Here is a 12,084-nt window from a genome sequence, read left to right on the forward strand (position 1 = left end):
CTCCGTAGCTAAAATCAGACAGTCCTCAGTCTGTTGTCAATGATGCACCTCACACACTGACGTGGTATTTTTGCCTGTCCTCTCCTTTGGCGCCCCCTCTCGACTTAGAGCGTAAGCAACCGTGCCCGAAGCTCGATTATTGGGGAAATGTGTGCTGGTTGGGTCAAAAAACAATGCTCATATTCATTATGAGAAACGACAACAAGACCAATGAAAAAAAGTCTTGAATTTCAACAATTGTGTTCATCTCAGACACTAGGGGCTACACCGAGGGCCATGATTTACCACCTGAACAATCTCGAACCTGGAAACAATCCACGGGATCGGGTTGACCCTTGCATTTGCTTCTTCAGGAGCCGCTTGGGGCTGTGTTCTCCAGGCCACCACCGAGAGGACTCGGAGTGGGACTGCTATTGCTGCGAACTATCTTGAGGTGGAGACAACTCCTTGAGTTTTGCATTTAATGTGAAGTGGGTTGTCTTTGAGACTGCATATCTTCACTTTTATTCACCCCCACATGCAGCTGTTGCACTGCTAATGACTCGATGCAAAGTTACAATAGGGATCCCACCCTCTTTTACTCTCCCCTCCCTACCCTTTATGCATCTGGGAAATGAGTTGGCTTTCCTTACCAACATTGCTTGGTGGAGATTTACATCTTCTTATGACCAAGAGCAGCCCTGATAAGCAAAGTATCTCAAGCTCTAGGGTGATGCCATGACTATGTCATCAACAACACATTCAGGAGCAGCAAAGGAACTTGACAAAAATAAATCACCATACTACATTCACCTTTTCATCGCCTACTTATTTATACTATCCTCTAAACAAGAAATCAGCCTATTTACAGTACATCCGTTGTGCAAAGTTCTTGGCCAATGGACCAGATTTGCAGTGTTCTTGCCTAAATCAATGGGCGAAGTGCACAGGATGGCAAAGGCATAACAAAGCGCGTGAAGTGACTCAATGAGACCTCCGCTTCTTATGCAGGCAGTAAGTACAAACACTTCCTCCATACTATTGGGAGAAACCCAGCCATCAATCAGGAAACTGAATGAGTGCCATCACGGATGTCCTTGGTGCATGGAACGCAAGTTGACCCTTGTCATATTGCGGGACTACCATGCATAGTGACAAGTTTCTATCAAGCATAGCGATATATTGGCAATTTGCCACAGAGTCTATTCAATCCTTACCAAAAGAGATGAGACCAATTTGGGTCACGTACCAAGCATTGGACTGAGTTTTGAACAGCCCGCTTTACCACCTGGAGTTCAGCCGTTTCTCACCATCAAACAATATTTTACCGGCTCCTGGCTCCTCCAATCGAAAACTGTACTCAGGTACATACATTTTGCCCTTTAACCAACCCTTGGTAGCATTAATCACTCTTCGAACAACAGCTTCTAGCCCCATTTTCAATAAGTAAACTCATCTCGACCATCAACGCGTACTTCCCATCCATCGGGATATCTCTAACTGCGATGCTGAAGGGGTTGCAAGGCCGAAGCGCCTCACACACAGCAATCAATCATCAGCTGTGAAGCGAGGACTCTAAGCCCCACAGCCGGGTTAATTATTCCAAATCGCCTGACTATTCATGGACAGCAAGGAGCAGCCAAAGATGATTCCATAACATCTTAGCAGGACATCCAACTGTCATCTTTGATTCGTTACCTTTTTTTTAAGGCATGTCATTTATTTTAAAATTCAAACTGGCTGGTGTTTTGCCCGATATCACACACCTAGGGGGAGTTAAATACAATGCAGAGCAATATATCCTTTGTCCCGCAATGATATCGGTGCCAAATCAATAAGGAATTGCTACCACTTAAGAATAAGCTCTATTAGAGTTATCCTTAGGCTTCCTAGCGTACTTGATATCTGCTATGAACTATAAACAGGAGAATCTCCTATCTTTAGACACTTCTGCTTGTCTCCCTGGTTTTGTTAAGCAGTTCACCTCTACTTTGAGCACCTTCTTTTGAAAACCAATGTAATGGTACAAACTTTGCTCTGGCTACACACTTTTACATCGGCCACAACTCCTTGAAGAAACCGCTAATTTTGCCGGCAGTGTGACTGTTGTTGCTTGCTTCTTAATGGTCAAGATGGATATACCCTTTCCAGGCGCAAATATCACATTGCCAATTATTTTGAATGTGATTATACTGATGGACCAGCCTACGTCCTATGGCTGTGTTGCTTGATTATATGCAAACCATATCTACAAAATGGTCTGCTTTAACATCATCCTTGTCATGCTGACATTTGGCTCAGCCTCTCACACAAATCTATAGTGAGATTTTTTTCTAGCATTCACCAGGGTCAGGTTTACTTAGATGAACTCCATAAAGAGAAACCCATAAGAACATCTGCGACCATTCTCTATCAGAAGATCTCCAACAAATCTATATCAGTGGGCACTTTCGTGCACACCATTGAAAGTCAACACTAAGAGCGTTTCAACATATCTAAGGCCTTTACAGCTCCGAGAGAGACAGTCACAGGAAGGTTTAAAACTGCATCCTCAGAATGTCCCATTGATTGGGCCTTGTTGTGCCCATCAAGAATGTTCCAGGGCCAATGAAAAAGGTTATGCAGCACATTAACAATGTTTTGGCACAAACCTGCTACACTATCATCGCAAGACAGCTAGGCAGGCAAAATACTTGCTTTCAGAAAGCTTGGGTGAGACAGATCTTTTGCGCTGGCATGGAATGTTAATTGGAAATCTTCGTCAATTATCTATGATTCCCTTACCTTTTCATTATGCTCCACCGTAGGCTATCATTGGGCCGATATGATGAAGTATCTCCCTAGTTATGAAGGATATCTTTGAAGCATGTTCTGATTGAATTCAAATTGAATGTCAAACCTTTTAGTGTTGCCGACGCCGGTCACGCGCGGCGGCTCTGAGGATTGACTAAATTGACATGTCATTCAAAGGTCTACTGCGCAGTCAGGTGGTACTCCATAATAAATCACAGCACAGGAGCTAATGGCTGAGATTTCTCTATATGTTACGAATGGTATACATCCAGAATACTAGCAAATTCCTTCCGAAACATTCTATGCTAGACACGTACTAATACATATAATACTTTATTCACCTTGCACCGCTATTCTATGAACAGGTCACGTAGGTATTCAAGAGGCAAGTGAATCTATATAACATACTCTGTACTCCGTACTCAAGGGTGGAAATCTAGAACTTGTAGACTTGATCCTTGTCGTACCCAAGCTCCTTCAAGAGACCAGTGAGCTCCCCCTGGTCTTTGGGACTGTTCTTTGGTCCACTGACGGCTTTGTACATTCCGGGGGGTCCGCAAACGAAGATCTTGATATTCTCGGTCTTGGGTTCGGGCAAGACAGTCTTCAACAACTCCTTGGTGACGTAGCCGGTTCCCTGAGTCCAGCCAGCTGGAGGCTTGTCAAGAAGATAAAACGCACGGAAGCGTCGGGGATAGGTGTTCTCCAAGATATCCAACTCTTTTTTCAGGAGGATGTCTTCCTCTGTAATATTGCCAAAGACGAGTGTAACTTTGGTTTTGTCATTGGGGTTGTTGAAGATTTTGCGAATGATTTGGTACATGGGAGTGATTCCGGTACCGCCGGCGATCATGCAAATATGATCGTGCTTGTTTTCTTCCCAAGGGTATTTAGGAATGGGCCCTTTGAAAGAAAGCTGTTGACCGACGGCCATGTTGTGCAAGTGGGTGGACATGGGGCCGTTGGGATACTGCTTAACGACGAGATCCAGGTATCCGGGTTGTTCTGAGGGGATTGTCAGTACAATACGTAGCCCAATGATACATAATCCGGTTCCTACCTTCTTCGCTAACGGGAGTATAGGGACGGATGGTTGGCTTCTCATCTTTTGGGCCCTTGTACTTTGTTAAAAGAGCGGCTTCCGTCCAGAAAGTACTTATTAGCAAACCGTGAAAAGCCAGCAATTGAGTTTCAACATACATGCAATATGCAGTCCCGAGATAGACTCTGGATCTGGAAATTCAAAACGAAATCTCTTCACGTTGTGGCTCAGCGTCTCAATCCCGGCGAGCTTCAAATCCACCCAGCCTTGGTCCCCACCAACGAAGACTTTCGATCGCTCCTTGAGCGCAGCCTCCAAAGCTTGCGGGGATTGCTGTCGCTGCCAGTAGTAGTATGCGCCTCCGGCAGCAAGGGCAAGACCGCCATAGAGTGGAGCGTTTGACGACGGCTTTGGGGAGGCTTCGGAGGCATATTTGCGAATTGCCTATAGTAAACACGAAGTGTCAGTCAGGCCCTAGTCTCAATGGAAGCAACTGTACTTTGGATACTACGTACTTGGCCTGCAGGCCTGCAGGTTCTGAACATTAATCTGGCGAACATAATGGCCTTTGAGCGTTGATGTGAAGAGTGCGCTCAATTGTCGTGTTAAGGATGATTAAATGAAGTTCGAGCATGGAATTGGACGCGGGAAAAACGAAACTTAGTTAGTTATCCAGCAACCAGATGACGTTATCACGGCTTCGCTGACAAAGCCGGCAACGATTTTTGCCCGACGTCGTCTTCCGAGCGTTGACGCTAACGAATGCATGACTATCATGAAGGGGCTAGCACTTAAACTCCCAAAGACACCTTGGATTTTGGTTTTTGCCGTTTAAACATTTGCGTGGTTTGATACTCTCCTTTCGTTGTATCCCTCTCATTGTTGAAAGTGGCGCAGCGATATGAGAATCGAGGCGCTTTCACAAGTAGATGAATCTCAACTTCCGTCTCCGCGACTACACCCCGGCAACCACCGAACCAGACGGCCCGAATGGTTGCGGTGTTTACACGGATAATGGAACATTCTCAATCATCTTCCAGGACGGTACGGTCAGTTTGGAAGTCAAGTCCCCATCTGCACCGGGCACTTGGCTTTTCGTGCTCTGCGGATGGTGCACCTTGATTCTCACTGGTGGAACCGTCTATGCCGCTCGTCACCGTGTGTGTCGCGTTTTGAGTGTACGACGCATGAGTGGAGTATTGTTCATGGCGCCTGATCTAGACTTGTACCTTGAAGCCCATAGGTAGTGCCGAGAAGCAGTTTTCTTCGGAGATCATGAATGGAAAGGTCGCCGTTGAATGGTTCAAGAAGTTTATGGGCAAACGCCGGAGACGGACAGAAGGGAATGAGGAATTGGATAAGAGGATACGGAGGTGACGCAGGGTGAAGCGGTTCGCAAATTAATTTTGGGCCATTAACAAAGAAAAAGCAAGGAGCAACAGCTTCCTGCGGACGAGCTGGGCTTTTAAGAGTGGCTAAATGCCGACAGTCCATAGTGATAACAGTCAAGTATCTGATAAACAACAAATTCGAATAGGTGACATAATTCTACATTTCAGTTTTGTAGTTCCAATTCGGATCTAGGAGTTGATGATGGATTTTGATAGGCGGAGGACTCGTAGGGGGCACACAAAAACTGGAAGGACTTTGTGGTGTTATAACTAATACTCCTGGCTGCATTTGCGATAAACCCGAGGACACTAGAAGGCCTCGAATTTACCTGGCAGGAGACAGAACCTACACACTGAACACAACACAAGAATCCCAAGCAATGTGCAGCTTTCCGAACATAATAAATTGGAAAAAATTGCGTTCATAAGCTGGAGAATGAATATCGTAGCCATCTAACCCCTATTGGTTACAATTGCTGGCAGAAGCTGCATTAAAGACTCATTATGCATGGTCCTGGCTATAACCTGCAGTCACATAAATGCAGTGAAACTCAGACTCCATCTTCACTTTTGAACCTTCCACCGCTGAAAAGGAAAAACCCCCCGATATCCTCTTTATGCGAATGTGGATGGTCTGGAGGCAGCGAAGACTCTCTTGCCTTGTGGCTTGGAGACACGGTGAGGAAGAGGGAATTTGAGGTCCTTGGTGAGAAGCTGTTTGATGTAAGGGCGGCGAACAAGCTCTTTGTTGTCGATTTCAACAACTTTGATGATCTGATGCGTTTCGGTTAGTATTCTCCTATCTATGCTATCGGCATGTTGCGGGGATTCGGCATACATGAATAGAGCTGAATCGGGCACGGTGACGGGCAGCCATGTCCTGGTATAAAGATTCAACGGCGTCGGTTCGGGACATCTCGCGGAATTCTTTGTACATGTTGTGTGTTCCGGAGCGGGAGTCGTATCTGATCCAGATACCAAAGTTCTTGACCTTCATCGGGCGCTTCTCGTGGATCTAAAGGGAGGAAAATATGAAATCTTAGAATAAACGCCTGCAAATGATAGCGAATGGCGTTTCATAGCCAAGGCCTCCCACGTACCTGGTTGATGCTGACAATCTCGCCATTGGCCTTCTTCACCTTTCGGAGCTTCATCAAGAAGTACCAGAACCTGGACTTAGCGACGACGGTGTTGGGCGCGAAAATCCTCATGCGAAACAGCTTGGGGGTTGGGTTTGCCTCGGTGGGCAGGTGGCGCGCGATGACCTGGTATTCGTTGAGACGCCCTACATATCATATCATCAGAATCCGCGCAGATCAACTTCCTGAGACAAAATCGGATGCGGCATTCTTGAATGTCTAATCGGCGATCTTTGGCTGTAAATTTCACACTTCGCTTCTCGGCTTCAAAACGGATTTAAAAATGAAAACGCTCGGAAATTTTTGCAATCCTGCGGAAAACCCTCGATTTGTCTGCCAATTATGCGATTGCTCTTCTCCGACTTGAAATTCTTGCGGCTGACCAAAAAGACACGGAGAATGCTAGGACGCGAAAACGTTGAAATGAAAAGCAAAACTTACCCATCTAGCGATAATGTTAGTATCTAGCCCAAAACATTTCCATGGAGCAACTTACTTTGAGAGGATTGTGCTGTCGTGTCGTTGATTGCTGAACCGTCCGCGAACTCCCAAGATCGAGAATTGTCGACTTTGTTGTGCTAGGGCTGTGGGTTTCGCTTAACCAAGCACAGCACCGGAGCTAGTCCAAATTAGGACTGGGTTGCCAAGACTCCGCTCTGCTTATCGGAACCTTATCGTCAAGCCAAACCTTCCCGCATGAAGATTGCCTCACAACTGCCATGGAGCAGCGAGATTGTGCTCAGCAAAAAATGGTTTGCGTGAAGGAGTAGCTTTCCGGTATTTATCTCCTAGCTAAACTTGATGGACTAACCGCAACTATGACGACACTATTTGCAAAGTTCAAAGACGCCCAATTCAGTGGCTCGGGTTCAGCGTTGGCCGATGTGATTACGCCTATTGATACCCCCGCTGACCCTGATCGACTGTACTCTTTCTACCACTTTACCAATTCCACAAATGCTACTTTAGACATCCGATATGCCCTTCTTGATGATCGGTCCACAGGCACAAAGCTCCCTAAACTTGAAGCAAATGCCTGGACCGATATATTTGTGGCCTTTTGGAAGACAGCCGGAGAGCTTGTGAAATTCGAAGAAAATCCCAACAAAGCGTCCTGGAACCGTGTTTTTGTTTGCTGGAAAGAAGTGGCCAGTCTGGTAATCAAGGGTTACTCCAGCTGCGGGTTTCAAGCTTGGACACTACCATGTCTATATGTTACGGGTAGATATCTTCGGATATTTGCCATCAAGGCCGATGCACAGACCGAAGCAAACCCCGAGGCCTCGAAAAGTGATTTCCAGGAAGATGTGGTCTCGGATGTGCATAAGCATAAAAATTTGGAAGAAGCATCGCGGATCATCAATCGGATGTTTACGCTCTGCCTTCATGACAGGTACGGTTGGAGTACTCCTTTTTCTTACGTGTTTGGTGTTTATAGGATCCTGAGCTGAGGTAACAGGGCGCCAATTGAGGAGTCTCGTAAATGGGGAGTTTATAACACCGTCAATCTGTCTTTCAAGACATATTTTAAGGTACGAGGAAAAACATAATATGTTATGCTCCGTTTCTAACATTAGACCTTGTAGCTTGGCACCGTGTCGTCTTGTAAGAGTTTGCTGCACGCGATGGATGCCTCGCAAGCCGATATGCCCCCGCTTACAGCATTCCCTAAATCCCATATTGTCACATTCAAATACTACCTTGGAGTAATATTTTTCTTAGAGGAAGCTTACAAAGAGGTACGCTGATACAGCCCTAGCAGAGGTACATGTTTTGTCGCCCTAACTTAGGGTTTTAATACCTATAGGCGGAGGAACATCTGACGTATGCCTGGAACCTATGCCACAAAGATGCTGTGAAGAATAAAGAGTACTTCCTCCTTTGTAGCGTCCTCTATCTGCTATTTATCTCTAATATACCCCAGGTTTATCCTTACCTATCTCATACCATGTCACCTCGTTACAACCCACACTCTACCCTCGAAGCGCCTTCTAGCACCCTTTCCTCGCCTAGAAGCATTATTCCGTCCACTCTGTGAGTGCATTCGAAAGGGAGACCTTCCGGGTTTCGACGCTGCCATCGCAGCTGGTGGCGACGCATTTACCAAACGGATGATTTATCTCCCACTAGAAAGAGGGCGTGATATAGCGGTGCGCAACTTGTTCAGAAAAGTGTTCATTGCCGGTGGTTTTGACCCGCCTACGCCTGGTATGCCACCAATTAGGAGAACGCGTGTGCCTGTCATAGAATTTGTGGCAGCCATACGACTGAGGACACACTCTGTGGGAAGCCTATCGAAAGATGATGCGAAGGAAAGCGAAGGGGAAGAGAAACTTACGCCGAACAAGCTAAGGGCAGAAATCGATCAGGTCGAATGTTATTTGTCGAATCTAATATACAAGGTGAGAGGCAGCACCTGACAATTCTTTCACAAACCGGGCCTGTTGAAGTAGACTATAGAAGCTAATTGCCTTGCTACATAGAACCTGATGAAAGGATACATAGCTCGAGACCGTGGTATTATTGTTCTCAGCAAGGGAGGTATTGCTTTCCCAGGAACAGGTGTATGAGTTGGCATTTTCGTCCCAAGTTTTCTGAAGCAGCTTCCTTGGTGTGCCCTCAAGAGCAGACATGATTTGTCTATGTCCAAAATGGAGGTCCGCATTATGAGCTCATGATAGATATATCAGAATCTTTCACGTACCACTACGCTCTCATACGAAACACTGGCAGTGTCACTTCTGATAGGAGAAGGCTGACATTCCTGGAGTGTTCTGTTTTAAGCCTCAACAGATAATGAAGGGGTGTTTCGTCTTAGTCGCCCAAACAAGGCATAATTATCAGGAGCGCCTCGCGAAACATGCAATTACAAACCTTCATCCAACTCCGACAAAACTCTGATTGTACTCTACGTAATCTAGCCATCCTCCTCTGGTTTCTATTTCTAATGTTGTTATCACTTTTAACTCATCTTTGATAAACAGCAGCTCAGCCTTCTAAAATCTCTCAAAACTTCATTCACAGTCTCCCAGTAGTGCCTGTCCCAACACTAAAAACAGTTTCAAAACAGAAGTACACATCTGCAATAGGAGAATGCACAATTTGCGGTAATCTAACAAGAGGGGGGCAGGATAGACATTTTATTTGCCCCTAGCAGGCTCTGACACAAAAGCACAGAGATCAATATCTTCAGAGCCTTTTCTTTCAAAAGAGAACATGTTGGGGCTCCAACAAGAGGAGTATCAAAGGAAGGGGTTAATATGATAGACCAGTGATAGAATAGAGTATGATGCGCTGGAAAAAAGGGGTGTAGGATATAGAATGTAGAACGACGTAGTGTAGTGTTCACAAATCAGAGGGTTGACTTGCCTTTGTAGAAAGGATTGAAAGCAACAAAATATGAGGTGGGATATAGAAATGAGCAGCCAAACCCCCCCGGGGTATATGATATTAAAATATAAGAAAACTCAAGCAGATCAAAAGAAAATACATAATGCTTCGAACAGTGCCACATACCATCTTTCGTGCGTGAGAGGCTGAAGTTGAACTAAAAATAATAATGATAATAATAGAATGATAAAAAAGAGAGGGAAACGAAAACTGAAGAAAAGAATTAAATATAATATATAATACAAGAAAATATGGCCGTGGGCTACCATGCCCACGACCTTGTCGTCTGGTAAAAGAAAAATGTAAAACATTAAAAGGCCTCCAGGGCCATTCCGTTTTCCTATTCATTTGTTGACGGGTTTCGCGGTCGAAAATTGTGTATAATCGGTATGTCGAAGTGATCAACTTTCGGGTATCATATTAGAATACAGTTCTGTATTTTGCAAGGTACGGAGAGGAGGTGCTCCTCATAGAGAAAGGTTTAGGGTGAGGTGAGGCCGCGCGGCTGTGCGTTCCGGGATGAGTGGCGTGGAATATGAAGCAGGCCAGAGCGGAGAAATGTGGTCTATCGGTTATTTATTAACGCATATGGGAGTATTAAGGGTCGATCCAAGACGTAATTAGCGGGAGAAGGGGGACTTGGAGGAGCCGGTGATATCGTCCTGGATAAGGTTGAAAGGATTTAGTAACGAATAACCCTTGTAAAGTAGGGAGAGAAAGGATGAACTTACCATGTGGTTGCACATGGCGACAAAAAGGTCGAAGAATAATTTCCCACCGGCCTCCATTTCCATTTGCATTGTGCCACTGCGCTTAAATGTTGATCGACTTCGGATTATTAATGCAAGGTAATGAGCACGTAGTTTGGAGTCAGTATCGGGCGTGTGTGCATAGGCGTAGCGAGCGCTTGATAAGATAGTGCTACATTGAATGGCAGACTGGAGACCTTGCTTTCGGAGGGCAAGGCGTTTCAGTTCAGAGAGCCCATATCGGTCGGCTGCACAGCTGTTCAGTAGTCATTAGTTTCCAGCCTTAAAAAAAGAAATAAGAAAGGAAAAGAAAAGAAAGGCACGACGTACTAGATAGCAGTATCCTTCAATATCGTGGCTCCATCAGCCTGATTGATGATTGTCGTCTCAGCAGTTACCGGAGCACCGTTCTCGTTTACTCCGTTTTCCAACTCCCAGGTATTTCTCCGCTTATTATGTATTAAACGAGGAAAGTAATCTCCTTTATAAAGGTATTCGAGGATCGAAGAGAGGACCTCCGGTTGTTCCTTGGGCAGGTTTATACGTTTATTTCCACCTTCAAGGAACTGGCCGCGGCAACAGGACGAAAAGAAAGGTGAGACGGATAGGATTTCTTCATGGGCAGCGAAGAGACGCTGTTCGGGTCCAACGCAGATAGTGACTATGGCGGATGTTAGATTGCTAGCAACGGGAGCGAGAGCCATTAGTAGTTAGGTCATCACGAGACGAAAGCCGATGTATTTGAGTCGCCGGAACTTACCTATTAATCGGGCTCTCCGGTTTCTGTCCTTTTTCTGGTCGCTTCAAGATCGCAGGTGGCTCTCCTCCTCTGAACGACTTCCTCGACCGAGAGGCCGATTTGCCGGCACGATATTTGGTAGAGAAGCTCTCCGAGCGGCTGTGAGACTGGGAAGGACGCCTGGCAAACATGGCTGAGAGTCGTTTAAATGTGGGAAGTCTGTTGTGGTCAAGATACGTGTATATGTGTGTATTCCGTCGAGTGCCTCGAATTAACGGCCGTACGATGGATGAAGTAAAGGCCCCTTTTGATCCAAAGTTATATTAAGTATCAGAAGGACAGAGGACTCGAATAAATTTTTTGTTCTTTCATTTATAGACAAACAATAACTAACCAGTCCACAAATTAACAGAAACTAATTTAAATTGATTGGGTGTTTGAGGTTTGGCCAGAAGAAGTCCAGCGAAAATTTTCAGCCAGGGGTTCGAGAAGTCTCTCATTTTCCATGTGGGAGAGCGGCGCCCTCTTTATATAGTTTGGCATCGACGGAGTCCCCAAGGATTATCCCGTTCACAGCAGGCGACAAACGCTACCGTGGAGACTACATACGGAGTACGAAGCACTTGGATTTTAGTTAGACTTTTTTTTTTTCTTTTTTTTTTTTTTTGGGCGAACTGCTCAGCGGTGGACAGCAGCAGATGGCGACGCGACTGGCCGCCGCCAAACAAGCACTGCGACGTGTAAATTGGATTTCGAGACACACGAAACTTCGCAGGTGACTCACGCGAGATCACGTGGAGAGCTAGTACGGCATCGCAGCCAATCACAGCGGCCATCTGGTCTCCACGGCGATGGCTTGCCG

General features: G+C 45.7%; 5 protein-coding genes across 6 annotated transcripts; 2 read left to right on the top strand and 3 right to left on the bottom strand.

The window, feature by feature from the left end:
- Positions 1–3,056: 3,056 nt before the first annotated feature.
- Positions 3,057–4,420, bottom strand: MCR1 (NADH-cytochrome b5 reductase). Its single transcript, XM_003071363.2, has 4 exons — positions 4,330–4,420; positions 3,973–4,258; positions 3,833–3,910; positions 3,057–3,777 (listed from the first exon to the last, which is right to left on the bottom strand). Exons 1-4 carry the CDS (start codon positions 4,372–4,374, stop codon positions 3,209–3,211), a joined length of 978 nt encoding a protein of 325 aa, XP_003071409.2. The 5' UTR covers positions 4,375–4,420; the 3' UTR covers positions 3,057–3,208.
- A 323-nt stretch (positions 4,421–4,743) lies between these two features.
- D8B26_000559 (uncharacterized protein) lies at positions 4,744–5,191 on the top strand (the record flags this gene model as incomplete). The annotated part of the gene is made up of 2 exons (XM_066123263.1): positions 4,744–4,974; positions 5,036–5,191. 2 exons carry the CDS (start codon positions 4,744–4,746, stop codon positions 5,189–5,191), a joined length of 387 nt encoding a protein of 128 aa, XP_065979337.1.
- A 214-nt stretch (positions 5,192–5,405) lies between these two features.
- Positions 5,406–7,143, bottom strand: RPL20_1 (60S ribosomal protein L20). Of its 2 annotated transcripts, XM_066123264.1 has the most exons (5): positions 6,841–6,912; positions 6,786–6,789; positions 6,306–6,490; positions 6,044–6,220; positions 5,406–5,979 (listed from the first exon to the last, which is right to left on the bottom strand). In XM_066123264.1, the coding sequence occupies exons 2-5, from the start codon at positions 6,787–6,789 to the stop codon at positions 5,821–5,823; spliced, it is 525 nt and encodes a 174-aa protein (XP_065979338.1). In that variant the 5' UTR covers positions 6,841–6,912; the 3' UTR covers positions 5,406–5,820. The 2 variants fall into 2 exon arrangements, with proteins under 2 accessions (XP_065979338.1, XP_065979339.1); XM_066123265.1 differs by having other exon boundaries at positions 6,786–7,143.
- Positions 7,144–7,162: 19 nt separating this feature from the next.
- Positions 7,163–9,050, top strand: CSN12 (COP9 signalosome (CSN) subunit; the record flags this gene model as incomplete). The annotated part of the gene is made up of 6 exons (XM_003071365.2): positions 7,163–7,737; positions 7,804–7,876; positions 7,931–8,083; positions 8,152–8,213; positions 8,269–8,746; positions 8,828–9,050. The coding sequence occupies 6 exons, from the start codon at positions 7,163–7,165 to the stop codon at positions 8,912–8,914; spliced, it is 1,428 nt and encodes a 475-aa protein (XP_003071411.2). The 3' UTR covers positions 8,915–9,050.
- A 987-nt stretch (positions 9,051–10,037) lies between these two features.
- D8B26_000562 (uncharacterized protein) lies at positions 10,038–11,485 on the bottom strand. Its single transcript, XM_066123266.1, has 4 exons — positions 11,244–11,485; positions 10,814–11,164; positions 10,466–10,739; positions 10,038–10,396 (listed from the first exon to the last, which is right to left on the bottom strand). The coding sequence occupies exons 1-4, from the start codon at positions 11,411–11,413 to the stop codon at positions 10,355–10,357; spliced, it is 837 nt and encodes a 278-aa protein (XP_065979340.1). The 5' UTR covers positions 11,414–11,485; the 3' UTR covers positions 10,038–10,354.
- Between the last annotated feature and the right edge of the window lie 599 nt (positions 11,486–12,084).

The sequence above is a fragment of the Coccidioides posadasii genome, chromosome 1 (genome assembly GCF_018416015.2).
Source record: "Coccidioides posadasii str. Silveira chromosome 1, complete sequence".
NCBI classification, from domain to species: domain Eukaryota; kingdom Fungi; phylum Ascomycota; class Eurotiomycetes; order Onygenales; family Onygenaceae; genus Coccidioides; species Coccidioides posadasii.